Raw genomic sequence first — 13,392 nt, forward strand, 5'->3', positions numbered from 1 at the left:
CTACTGAGCCTGTGCTCTAGAGCCCGTGAGCCACAACTACTGAGCCTGCGTGCCGCAGCTAAAGCCCGCGCGCCTAGAGCCCATGCTCCACAACAAGAGAAGCCACTGCAATGAGAAGCCTGCGCACCGCAACGAAGAGTAGACCCCGCTCGCCGCGCGCAGCAACGAAGACCCAACACAGCCATAAATAAATAAATAAATAAGAATATCTGTTGTGTCAGAGACGTGGAGAGCAGGCAGAACAAAATATAGTTGACCCTTGAACAACGTAGGGGCTAGGGACACCAACCGCCTCCGCACCCCTACCCTCTGGCCCCCGTGCAGTCGAAAACCCACATGTAACTTTTGACTCTGCCAAAATTTAGCTACTAATAGCCTACTGTTGAATGGAAGCCTCACTGATAACAATCAGTTAACACATATTTTGTATGTTATATGTATTGTATACTGTATTCTTACAATAAAGCTAGAGAAAAGAGAAAGTTATTAAGAAAATTATAAGGAAGAGACTTCCCTGGTGGAGCAGTGGTTAAGAATCTGCCTGCCAATGCAGGGGACACGGGTTCAAGCCCTGGTCCAGGAAGATCCCACATGCCATGGAGCAACTAAGCCCATGTACCACAACGACTGAGCCCTCATGCTGCAACTACTGAAGCCTGTGCACCTAGAGCCCGTGCTCCACAACAAGAGAAGCCACCGCAATGAGAAGCCCGTACACCGCAACAAAGAGTAGCCCCCGCTCGCTGCCACTAGAGAAAGCCCGCAAGCAGCAATGAAGACCCAATGTAGCCAAAAATAAATTAAAATTAAAAAAAAGAAAATTATAAGGAAGATAAAATACCTTTACAGTACTGCACTGTATTTATGAATACAGTACATTTACATTGTTTACAAGATGGGTCATCTATCAGTACCTACATCAATATTGTCTTACATAATATAAAACACTGTAGATATTATATGTATTACTAACACTAGACATCAAAAATAAAAAGATAATGTGAAAAAGAGATTCATATTTATTTACAGGTGTAACGATTCATGCGTCTCTAACAAAGAAGCAGCAATATGATTGCATTATTGTAGCCTAGTGTAACTGCTAGACTGTTTGGATGCCTTCGGTGTTAACTGTGGGGCTCTGGATGGCCAGGGGCATTGTCCAATTTCAAAAGAACTTTAGAAGTCAGTCCCTTCCTGGCAAGGAACTTCCTGACTTCAGGGACAAAGCATCAGTGAAACCGATTCAGAAAAAGGGTTTTCATGGTCCAGTCCTTCTTGTTGTACAGCCAGAAGACTGGCAGCTGGTGTTTACCTTTTCCCTTCAAGGCTTGGGGGTTAGCAGCTTTATAGATGAGGGCAGTCCTGATCATGCATCTGACTGCATTTGCACAAAACAGAAGAGTTAGCCTATCCGTTCCTGCCTTAAATCCTGGTGCTCACTCCTCTTCCTTACTAATAAATGTCCCTAGTGGCATTTTTTTACCAGAATAGGACAGTTTTGTCTGTATTAAAAACCTGTTCAGGCAGATATCCTTTCATATCAATGATTTTCTTAATGTCATCTGGGAACTCGTCTGCTGTATCTTTTTCAACACAGTTTCTCCTGTTATCTTGACCTTTTTTAAGCCAAACCCCTTTTTAAAATTATCAAACCATCCTTTACTGTCATTGAATTCTCCAGCATTAGATCCATCACCTTCCTTTTGCTTTAGATTGTCATATAATCTTTGCTTTTTCTCAAATCATATTAGTCTATAGGTACGCCTTTCTTATAGCAATCCTGCACCCACATAAAAGCTGCATTTTTTTTTTTTTTTTTTGTGGTACGCGGGCCTCTCACTATTGTGGTCTCTCCCATTGCGGAGCACAGGCTCTGGATGCTCAGGCTCAGCGGCCATGGCTCACGGGCCCAGCCGCTCTGCGGCATGTGGGATCTTCCCGGACTGGGGCATGAACCCGTGTCCCCTGCATCGGCAGGCGGACTCTCAACCACTGCGCCACCAGGGAAGCCCAAAACTGCATTTTTAATACGAGATAAAAAGGTACTTTACCAAATGTGTGAGGTTTTTGCACCTGCTGGCACAGCTGCAGTGATGGCTTCATGAATTTCCTTTTGTTTTTTTTTTACAATGGTCCTTACCCTGGATTCATTTATCTTGAAATGCGCAGCTGCAGCTGCATACCTCAATCTATGATACATACCAAGCATTTCAACATTTTCTTGTAATTTTCTGTGCTTCTTGGAAGCACTTCCAGCATCACTAGTGGCACTTCCTATGGGTCCTGTGGTGTTATTCAGAGTTTACAGTATTACCGTAAACATGAAAAATACGCAAGACTTGAGAGATCAGTTTTTACTGTGATACACAATTTATTGGAGAAACGAAATGGTCGTGTGGCGATGATTAGTGTCACATGGCATTTTAAGCTGATACTCCCAACACTTGAACTCACTGCAGTAGCAACCGGAGGTGGCTATGAAATTACTACAGTTAATTTTATGCAGTTATGATTTAATTACTGCATCTTTACGTTTGTTTACATTTCTCTCAGCTGCAAATTGTGCCATATCAATGTTTGTGTGCCTAAGTTTTGATAAATTTTAACTTTTTGTAATAGATTTGTGTGTATTTTATGGTAGTAAATGATAAAAATAGACTAGTATGTACATATATTTTATGCATTCATGACATACCTAACTTTTTCTTAATGATTTTGATATTTCTTGACTGTGAGGTTCTTCTGTGAGTTTTTTCAAATTGTCACAAATCTCCAAAATTTTTTCCAGTGTATTTATTGAAAAAATCCACATGTAAGTGGACCTGTGCAATTCAAACCCTTATTGTTAGGGTCAGCTGTATAAAATGGCCTTTTGGAGACTATAGAATGAGAACAAATCCACCAGGGAAGGAATAGGCTTTGGAATGTGAAAAACTTTATTTAATTGAGGTATAATTGACATATAACATTGTGTTAGTTTCAGGTGTACAACATGATTTTTGGCTATATGTATACACTGCAAAATGATCACCACAGTAAGTCTAGTTAACATCCATCCTCATACACAGTTACAAATTTTTTCTTGTGATGAAAACTTTTAAGATTTACTGTCTTAGCAACTTTCACATATGCACTACAGTATTAACTATAGTCGACATGCTGTACATTACATCGTTATGACTTATTTATTTGGAAGTTTTGTGCCTTTTGACTCCCTCCGCTCATTTTGCCTCCACCCCTGCCTCTGCCTCTGGCCTCCAACACTGTTCTCTACATCTGTGAGCTCAGGTTTTGTTTGTTCTTTAGATATCACATATAAGTGAAATGGTACAGTATTCGTCTTTCTCTGACTTATTTCACTTAGCATAATGCCCTCAAAGTCCATTCATGTCATTGCAGATGGTAAGATATCATTCATTTTTTATGGCTGAATAATATTCTATTGTATATATGAACCACATTTTCTTTATTCATTCACCCATCGATGGACACTTAGGTTGTTTCCATATCTTGACTATTGTAAATAACGCTGCAATGAACATGGGGGTGCATTTAACTTTTTGAAATAGTGTTTTCATTTTTTTGGATAAATACCCAGAAGTGGCATTGTTGGATTATATGGTAGTTCCATTTTTAAATTTTTTGAGGAACCTCCATATTGTTTTCCATAGCCACTGCACCAATTTACATGGAATATGAAAACTTTTAACTTTCAAGAGGGCATAGATATAATAGAGGACCTGAATACCTGTGGGTATTACAAATTTATTTGTATATATATATATATATATAGTGTTATATATATACGTATGTGGTTTTTATATATGGTTCTTTAAATTTTTAGATATATGTATTATAATCTGATGTGGTCAATTGAACAGTTTGGTCACATTATCATAAAATACTATAGTAGGGGGGCTTCCCTGGTGGCGCAGTGGTTGAGAGTCTGCCTGCCGATGCAGGGGACACGGATTCGTGCCCCGGTCCAGGAGGATCCCACATGCCGCGGAGCAGCTGGGCCCGTGAGCCATGGCCGCTGAGCCTGCGCATCCGGAACCTATGCGCCGCAACGGGAGAGACCACAACAGTGAGAGGCCCGCGTACTGCAAAAAAAAAAAAAAAAAAAAAAAAAATTACTATAGTAAATAAGCATGCTAAATTTCTTCTTGTTCAGCTTTTATGTGCTTTTGTTTCAGCAACTGAAGATCACAAGGAAAAACATTCTGGAATAAGAGAATTTGGAGCACCTCAGTTTTCTAACTCTGAAAATGGTAAATTATAATTTCACTATATATATGGATAATTTATTATTTAAAATTCTTTAGTTTTTATTTAATATTTATTTCCATAACATGAAAATCTGTATAGGTCTCTACACAGGAATGCAATCCTATACTTCTACTTTGTAGCACATGCCAATGGAAATTAAATAATTGTTTATTCTGTATGTTTCGGCCCTGTGGAATGTATCTCTGTAACTGTGAGGACATGTGGCACTGTGTTTATCTTACTATCTCATGTGTCTCTACCATCCAGCAATGTAGGCACTCAGTAAATACTACCTTGAATGTCTCTGCCAAGCATTGCAAACATTTTCTCCTAGTTTGTCTTTCGACTTTTCCTATAGTTGCTTCTTGCCATGAAAAAGTTTTAAACATTTTATGTAGTCAAATTTATTAATCTTTTATTTTATTGGATTTGGTTTTTGTCATATGCAAAACCCAGGTTAGAGGAGTTTGTTTATGTTTTCTTCTAATATTTGTATAGTTTTATTTTTTATATTTAGATCTCCAATTCATTTGGAGTTTATTCATGCAATATGGCGTTAACAATGGATTAAATGTTATCTTTTTGCAAATGACTATCCTTTATATTATTTTTTTAAATGCCATGTTTGCCCCAGTAATTTGAGATAACTTCCAATCATATGCTAGATTTCTATATGTATTTGACTCTATTTCTGGACCTTCATAGAAACTTTTTTGTGTGTTTTTGTATCTGGTAGGACTAGTATCTTCCTCTTCATTTCATTATTTTCTTAACTATTCTTGCATGTTTATTTTTCAATATGAGTTTTATATCAAACTGTCTAGCTCCATAAGAAAACTCATTGATACTTTTATTGTGATCACATTAAATATGAAAACTGACAGCTTGCTGATGTCAAGACATCCTAAGCAGAAACAAAGGGCATCTTTCTATTAAAGTTTACTTGTCTATCTTTCAGATATAGTTTTTTCTTAGAGGTTTTGAACATTTCTTGTTAAGTTTATTTCTGAATATTTTATTTCTTTTATTGCCGTTACAAATGACATTTTCTTTCCATTTTATCTTTTAACTGGTTATTATTTTGTGTATTGATACAGTTTTTGCATGTTAACCATATATCCTGCTACCTTGCTGAACTTGCTTATAGTTTGAGTTAGTTTTATCATTGATTTTCTGGAACATTCCAGGTATGCCATCATGTCTTCTGCAAATAGAGATAGTCCTGTTTTTTCTTTATCAATTCTTGTGACTGTAATTAATTTCTTTTGTTTAATTGCATTGGTTACTACCACCAGAACAATGTGAAATAGTATTGTTCCTGATCTTAGTGTCAATGCCTGTACTGTTTCTGAATTAATTAAGATGCTAGCTTTTGGACTGAGGTATATATTTTACAGTGTTAAGTATCCATACATTCCTGTTTTCTCAAGAGTTTTTATTAGGAATGATTGTTGAATTTTGCCAACAGGTTTTTCAGCATCTATGCCCTGTGAAAACATCTAGGCCTGTAATTTTTTGTGTTTTCTTCTCTATGGAAATTGATCTGTTTAAGCTTTCTATCTGTACTGGGACCAATTTTAGTAAATTATATTTTTCTCAGAAATTATTCATTTTGTCTAGGTTTTCTAATTTATTTACATAGAGTTGTACAAAATCTCTTGATTTTTTAACAGCTTTATCAAGGTATAATTTAAGTACCATAAAATTCACCCATTGTAAGTATACAATTCAATGACTTTTAGTAAATTTATAGAGTTGTGCAACCATCACAATTGACTATTAGACTATTCCCATTACCCCCAACTTCTCTCATGCTTGTTTGCAATTAATCCTTCTCCTACTCCCCCACTCCCGCCAGGCTAGAGCGAATTTTCATCTGGCTGAATTGAGAAGTGGGTAGAAGAGAGTGGTTCTTAGTTCAAGTCTTTCATTCTTTCTAAATTTTAATAGATTTTCTTGAGTAAATGTTTCTACACTTGGTGTGTATCCTTGGAACAACTTCCAGAGACTTTAAATGGTTGTTTTTAAAATCATTTTCACCAGTTACTTAAAACTGACGTGCGGGTCCCTAGACCTCATCATTCTATCATGCTGGAAGCCCCTATCTTTCATTTTTATTGATAATGATAAATAAATATTTATTAATGATAAATATTTTATTGATATTTAGGGTCATGATTTTTCATGTTAGTTGTTATTTAAATATCCCATGGATTATGATATGAAATGTCTTCTTTATCATTTTTCAGAAATTCCATTACCCTTCCAACCAAGAATTGTTTAATAGAAGGTATAAAAATGTGCAAGTGGAAGAGATTTTTATCTTTCTGGTTTCATTAAAAAAGTTGTCTCATTTTATTGCATTATAATCAGAGTATGTTGTTCGTAATATTTCTATTTTAAGAAACTGATTTGTGTGTGTGCCTTAGTTATAATTGATTTCTGTGAATTTTCAGTGTGTGCCTGAGAAAAAGGTACATTTTCTATTAGGGTTTGCTTATATTCAAGAGTAACTACCGTGTTTTTTTATGCTGTTTAGATCTTTTATATCTTTACTTTTGTCCTCTTGGCCTGTTTTTTTACTGAGAGTGGTATATTAAAGTCTCCTATTTTTAATTTGTTTCAGTTTCTCCTCGCATTTCCTGTTTCTGTCTTACATAGATGGTTGCTTAATTATTTTATACATAAATATTCATAACTATTAATATTTTCATTGTGAAATGTGGTCATTTTGATCTGTAGCCTACCTAATTAGAAATTATTTTCACATAAACTCCTAATCCGTTTAATTGTTCATTAAAAATTATGTTAATAAAGTATGAGAACAATGAAACAAACTTGATTTGCCCTATATTGTATTCTCATTTCCTCAAAAAGAAAAAAACATTGTTTTTATATTCACTCAACAGTTGCAAAAGATGTACCTGTAGATTCACTGGAAGATGATTTTGAGAAGGAATTCTCATTTCTGAACAGCCTCCTAAGTCCTGGTTGTTGGAGTGCTAGTGAATTTTCCCAGGAATGCCAGGCTGTCTTTGGGAGCCCCAAGGCCAGTCTTACATCCCAGGAGCCTTCTGGGGGGTCTGAGCCTCTTGCTCACTCCTCACGATTCCTTCCTTCACAACTCTTTGACCTTGGCCTTCATGCTGCTGGAGCTTTCAACAGTAAGTGTCTATGCAACATTTGGATACCCTTGAATTGTATCTTTGTGAAGCAAAAATATGTGCCTGTGGATGCTGAAATCAACAAAGAGATTGAGTTAGCTTCTGTACTACTGGATAAAATCTGCAGTCACACCCAACAGGAAAAATAACAAATATCATTGGAGTCTGTCAACGAGAGTGAAATAAGGGCTGCTTTCCTGCCACCTCCACTAAACCCCACATTTTTTCATTGACTTTCCCAGGTGTCTTCTCTACATAGAAAATCAGTGTCTTGTTTAAAACTCTTGACCTGCTAAGTTACCCTGCCTAGGGCAAGTGATACTGTTTGTTCCACCTAGCAAAACTCGATGTGTTCTCTTCCTATGGGCTCAGAGTTAACAAGAGCAAAAGGAATAGGTCTGGAGCCGGTTCCACAGCAGCCTTCAGGGCAAGGCAGCGGGAATGGAGGACTGTGGTGGAAAGCTGGGAGCAGGAAAGGGTCACCTGCTTTGCTTATATGTCAAGGACTCTCTCCACTCACCTGCTGTTCCACCATCCTGTGTCCAACCCAACACTTTGGGAATCATTTTGCTCCCCACTTCCATATTGGTTCCGAAGTCCTGTCAATTCTGTTTCTAAAACGTGTCTCAAATTTCCCACTCCTCCTCCTCTGCCATTTAGAACCTCATTTGGTTTCCTGGGTTACTGTGACTCCTCCTAACAGGTCTCCCAAACCCCAATTCGTCTTCCATGTCTCCTCCAAAGTTCTCTCTCTATGAAGCAGATTCAGATGTCAGTACCCTGCTTACATTTTTCAAAAATAAAGCACCATTGGCCCCAGGGTCAAACCTGCCTGTGCCTGCATTTCCACCCTTATCTCCTACCTTATTTCAAAATACCTGCCATTTTCGGTAACCGTACTGTTTCCAGACCCTTCTGAGGCATCTTTGCTCATGCCCCTCTTTGGCTGTAATGTTCTCTAATAGAGTGTGGACTTGGGCCCAAATATTAGGTTCCATCCAGTGTTTCCTCTGCCACACCAACCTTGAGGACTCCCTCAGTACTGCCAAGTGGAAATGCTTTCTCCCTCCTCTGGCCTCCTGCAGTGCTTTATTGGTTTTCATGGCTGTGATCATAGTTCTTTTTTTAATATAGATTTTATTTTTGTTTATTTTTGGCTGCATTGGGTCTTCGTTGCTGCACTAGTTGCGTCGAGCAGGGGCTAGTCTTTGTTGCGGTGCGCGGGCTTCTCATTGCGGAGACTTCTCGTTGCGGAGCACGGGCTCTAGGTGTGCTTCAGTAATTGTGGCTCGTGGGCTCAGTAGTTGTGGCTCACAGGCTCTAGAGTGCAGGCTCAGTAGTTGTAGCGCATGGACTTAGTTGCTCCGTGGCATGTGGGATCTTCCCGGACCAGGGCTTGAACTGGTGTCCCCTGTGTTGGCAGGCAGATTCTTAACCACTGCACCACCAGGGAAGCCCTGCAATCATAGTTTATCCTGCCTTATATCCCTGTCTTTCAGCCTCACGGCACCTCATGGTGTCTTAATGCATTGTACTTTGTATTAAAATACTTATGTTCATACTTTATCTGCAAGACCATCATGCTTTATCCAATCTTCAAGCACCTCAAGGGCATGATCTGTGGGGTGATTTATCTTGGTGCTTTCTATGACAGCAGCATAAAAGTTAGCTCAATAAATAAAATAAATATCAGTTAAATAATGACTCAGTAAGAACTGGTTAAATAACCTAAAAGTAAGAATGGACTGTACTATTTGATAACGAGTCTCCCTGTCTAGGATAATTCAGATGTTTTGCTTGTGGTAAAATTTTAGACAGCAGTTATTCTCGTGTGGCATATCGATGGCCCAATAGTTATAAAGATTTACAAACTGATTCACTGTCTGCTATGAACTCCCGCTCTTTCTCCTTCACTTGCCACATCACCAGCAGCTCTGGACTCTTCTCTTATTTTCTGGCCGTACAATATCAACAGGATTTCTGCACTAGTCAGAACGTCTGTCTTGGTTCCTGCCTGCAGGCTGATGGGATATTCCCACATAATAGCCAAGGCAATTGTGTTTGTCTTGCTGAGTCATCAGGCAGTTTAAACTGTTAAACTTTTCCCAGCACAGGACTCTTCCTACTTCACTAGTCTCTCCTTTACGTCTACCTCTTTTTCTCCTGTGATGTAGACCAGGAAGATGAGCTGCCCTGAGAGGTTAAAGATCTATGTTCTAGGAGCCCCAAGTAGGAACTTGGGCCTCAGATGATCTCTACTGTACAAGGAAGGTAGTAGGCCAGATAATCTAAGTTCCTTTCTAGTGCTGTGTTTTAATTATAGTATAAATACGTTTTCATGTTACAGTAGACATTGCCCTGTGTTACTAGTATTCATAATGATACTTTTTAAGGAGTATATCATATTTCAGCACATTTGTCCACCATAGTCCACTTAATTCCTTCCTTATTGTTTCTACTTTTTCATGTTATAGATAATGCTGCAATAAACAAAATCATGCAGGTACTTTTTCCTTCAGTTAAATTATTTCCTTAAGATAAATTTCTAGGAATGGGATTACCAAGTCAAAGGGTATAAACCTATTATTCATAGGTTTCAGGATTCTAATTGTCATGTTTATTTCCTCTCTTCCTGACTCCTTACAGCTTCTCTTTCTACACCTTATCTATTTGCCATTGTTTTAAAGAAAAAAGGCTTATATATTTATTTCAGAACCACTGTGCAAAATGTAAGAAAGTCTAACTCTAGCTGGGACTAAACTTAGATGATTTGAATAAAATTCATAATAGCAGATATATGTCTTATACTGTGGAATATTACCCTGGTACAAAGATTGGAGGACTTTTATTAGATATTTTTCCCTTTTCTTGTTTTGCTGATGCTACTTTCTATTTGATTAATAATGGATACTTCATTATTTCTCTTTCCCCAGGCTGGGCCTCCCAAGGGGGATTAGAACTTCCTCTTTCACACATTGATAACCAGTCAGTGCCTTCACAGAGTCCAAAGAAATTAACAAAATGTAAGTTATTTACTTATATTATCACAAGTAATATGTCATCATATTAACAATCAGTCAAGTTCAGGTAAATTTAGAAAAGGACCATGTTTCAGTCTTCACCTCATATTGTCCAGAAAAGTACTTTGTTGATAATGAATTAAAATGAAAGCTGTATCTAGCTATCCCTCACTGTGGAAAGAATTGAACAGAAATTGTGAGCTGCCATAGTAAACTAAATTCTGTACCTTAATCTTTTATATTTTGTGTTAAGGTTTGTTGATAATGGATAATACCATTAGGGATAGAAGATGCTCTTTGTTTACAGAATGCCTATTGACACAGAACGCACCCAGGGTCTTAGCATAAGGCCTGGTACGTAGTAATTGCTAATATATATTGAGTACTTACTATGTATATTTTTTAAATTTATTTATTTTTGACTGTGTTGGGTCTTTGTTGCTGCGCCCGGGTTTCCTCTAGTTGCGGTGAGCGGGCGCTACTCTTCATTGTGGTGCGTGGGCTTCTCAATGCAGTGGCTTCTTTTGTTGCGGAGCACGGGCTCTAGGTGTACTTACTATATTTTGTCTGCAGAGCTGGTCCATGTTGTAATTACCATGTAGGATATACATAGAAAATTGACACATTCTCTGTCTTGCAGGATCTTAGATACATATTAATCTTAGTCACTGATGCTGATTTAACTTTTTAATTGGACATAATTTCAGACGTACAGAAATATTTCATAAATGAAAATGGCACAAAGAACACATGTATATCCTTTACTCAGATTCACCTGTTGTATTTTACCCCGTTTGCTTTATGCAGGCTTGTGTGTGTGTGTGTAATGCGTGTGTTATTTTATCTGAACCACTTGAGGGTAAGTTACATACACCATGACCCTTTACCCCTTAATGCTGCAGTTTGTGTTTCCCAAGAATAGGTATATTCTCTTGCACAACCACAGTATGGCTGTTAATATTAACGTAATCCTTTTCTATGATCCACCATGTATGTGTATTCCATTTTTGTGAGTTGACTCCATAATGTCCTTTATGGCACTGTCCCCCTCTGGGACAGAGAGTCTAGGGTCATGTATTGTATTCAGTTGCCATGTCCCTTTAGTCTCTTTTAATCTGAAACATTTCCACAACTTCTCTTTGATTTCTGGACATGGGCATTTTAAAAGAATATAGTCCCTCTGCTCCACTGTTTTTTGTTTTTAATAGAATGCTCCTTATTTCAGTTTTTTTTGAGGTCTCCTTATAATTAAATTTAGGTTATTCGTTATCCTGAATATATCTAGTCAGGTTATCCTGACTAGAATACACATAGGTGATGCTCCTTTCTCAGGGTTTCACATCTCAAAGTTATTCCTCTCTCCCTCATGGGTGTTGTTAATGTTGACCACTCTGTCAAGGTGTTGTCCAGTTTTTCTCCTATACAATTACTATTTTGTTTTATCTGATCTTCCCTTGCAATTACTAAGCAGTCTGTGGGGAGACACTTTGCGACCTTGTACACGTCCTGCTCTTTGTCAGAATTTCCACATAGATTTAGCATCCATTGTTACTTTTTGCCTCATTCAGTCTTTATTGTGATGGATGAAAAGTGATTTTTCCAACCCTAGCACTCTCTCCACTTTTGTTTATTGTAAAAACACATAACAAAATTTACCATCTTAACCATTTTTTTTAACATCTTTATTGGCATCTTAACCATTTTTAAGTGTACAGTTCAGTAATGTTAAGTATATGCACATTGCTGTGAAACGGATCTCCAGAACTTTTCATCTTGCAAATCTGAAACTCCACCCATTAAACACTAACTCCCCATTCTCTCTCCCCAGCCCTGGTAACCACCATTTTACTTTCTGTTTCTATGAATTTGACTACTTTAGATACCTCATATAAGTGGAATGTATTTGTCTTTTTGTAACTGACTTATTACACTCAGCATAATGTCCTCAAAGTTCATCCAGGTTGTAGCATGTGACAGGATTTCCTTTCTTTTTAAAGTTGAATAATATTTCATTGTATGGATATACCACATTTTGTTTATCCATTCATCCATTAATCACATTTTTAAAACATCCTTATTGACATATAATTCACATGCTATACAATTGGCTCCTTCCACCATCCCTCAATACCCTGCTGTAAACAAAAAAAAAAACCTTCTTCCCCATTTACGAATGTATTTATTGTCAGAATAGATTCGTATTTTTTCGATGGTTTATAATCACTACTGTACTTAATCATTTTGGTGCTCAAATTGCCCCTGTGTTGACCAGCGGGAGCCCTTTCAGGCTGACTTCTGAATCCTTGTGGTATCAATATTTTAAATTTTTCAAATAATTTTAGTCCTACAGAAAGGCTTGCAAAAATATTTCTATATGTTTTCACCTAGATTTCACCATGTTCACCTTAGTTTCTCTCTACGTGTGTGAGTGTAATATGTATGTAATTTCTTCTGAACTGAAATTATTCTGAGACTAAGTAGCAGGCATAATGCCCCTTCACCCCTAAATACTTAAGCATCTGTTTCCTAAAAACAAGGACATTCTTTCACAAAATCACAATTCAGTGATCAAAATCAGAAATTAACATTGCCACACTGCTATTATCTAATCTATAGACCTTAGTCATATTTTGTCAATTGTCCCACTAATGTATTTTGTAACAAAAAAGATTTTTTTCCTAGTCCAGGATCCAAACCAGGATCACACATTGTATTTAGTTGTCAAGTCTCTTTAGTTTCTTAATCTGGAAAAGTTCCTCAATCTGTGTCTTTCATCGTCTTGGCTTTTTTTGTGGTGTACAGGCCATTTGTTTTGTAGAATATTCCTTGAGTTGGGTTTATCTGATGTTGTCTCATAATTAGACTCGTGTTATGCGTTTTGGCAAGACTAGCAGCACAGGAACGATGTTGTGTGTTCTTAATAAACCGTATCAGGAGGC

At 37.5% G+C, this 13,392-nt stretch overlaps 1 protein-coding gene across 1 annotated transcript in view; it reads left to right on the forward strand.

Annotated features, from left to right (window-relative positions):
* Positions 1–13,392, forward strand: part of ICA1L (islet cell autoantigen 1 like) — a 39,650-nt gene that overhangs the window by 23,922 nt on the left and 2,336 nt on the right. Inside the window, exons 9-11 of the mRNA XM_029225604.1 lie at positions 4,197–4,271; positions 7,179–7,433; positions 10,367–10,456. Coding sequence (XP_029081437.1) covers positions 4,197–4,271; positions 7,179–7,433; positions 10,367–10,456 — 420 coding nt within the window. The remainder of the gene's footprint in view (positions 1–4,196; positions 4,272–7,178; positions 7,434–10,366; positions 10,457–13,392) is intronic.

Source organism: Monodon monoceros, unplaced genomic scaffold (genome assembly GCF_005190385.1).
Source record: "Monodon monoceros isolate NGI ecotype Baffin Bay Population unplaced genomic scaffold, NGI_Narwhal_1 Super_Scaffold_16, whole genome shotgun sequence".
NCBI classification, from domain to species: Eukaryota; Metazoa; Chordata; class Mammalia; order Artiodactyla; family Monodontidae; genus Monodon; species Monodon monoceros.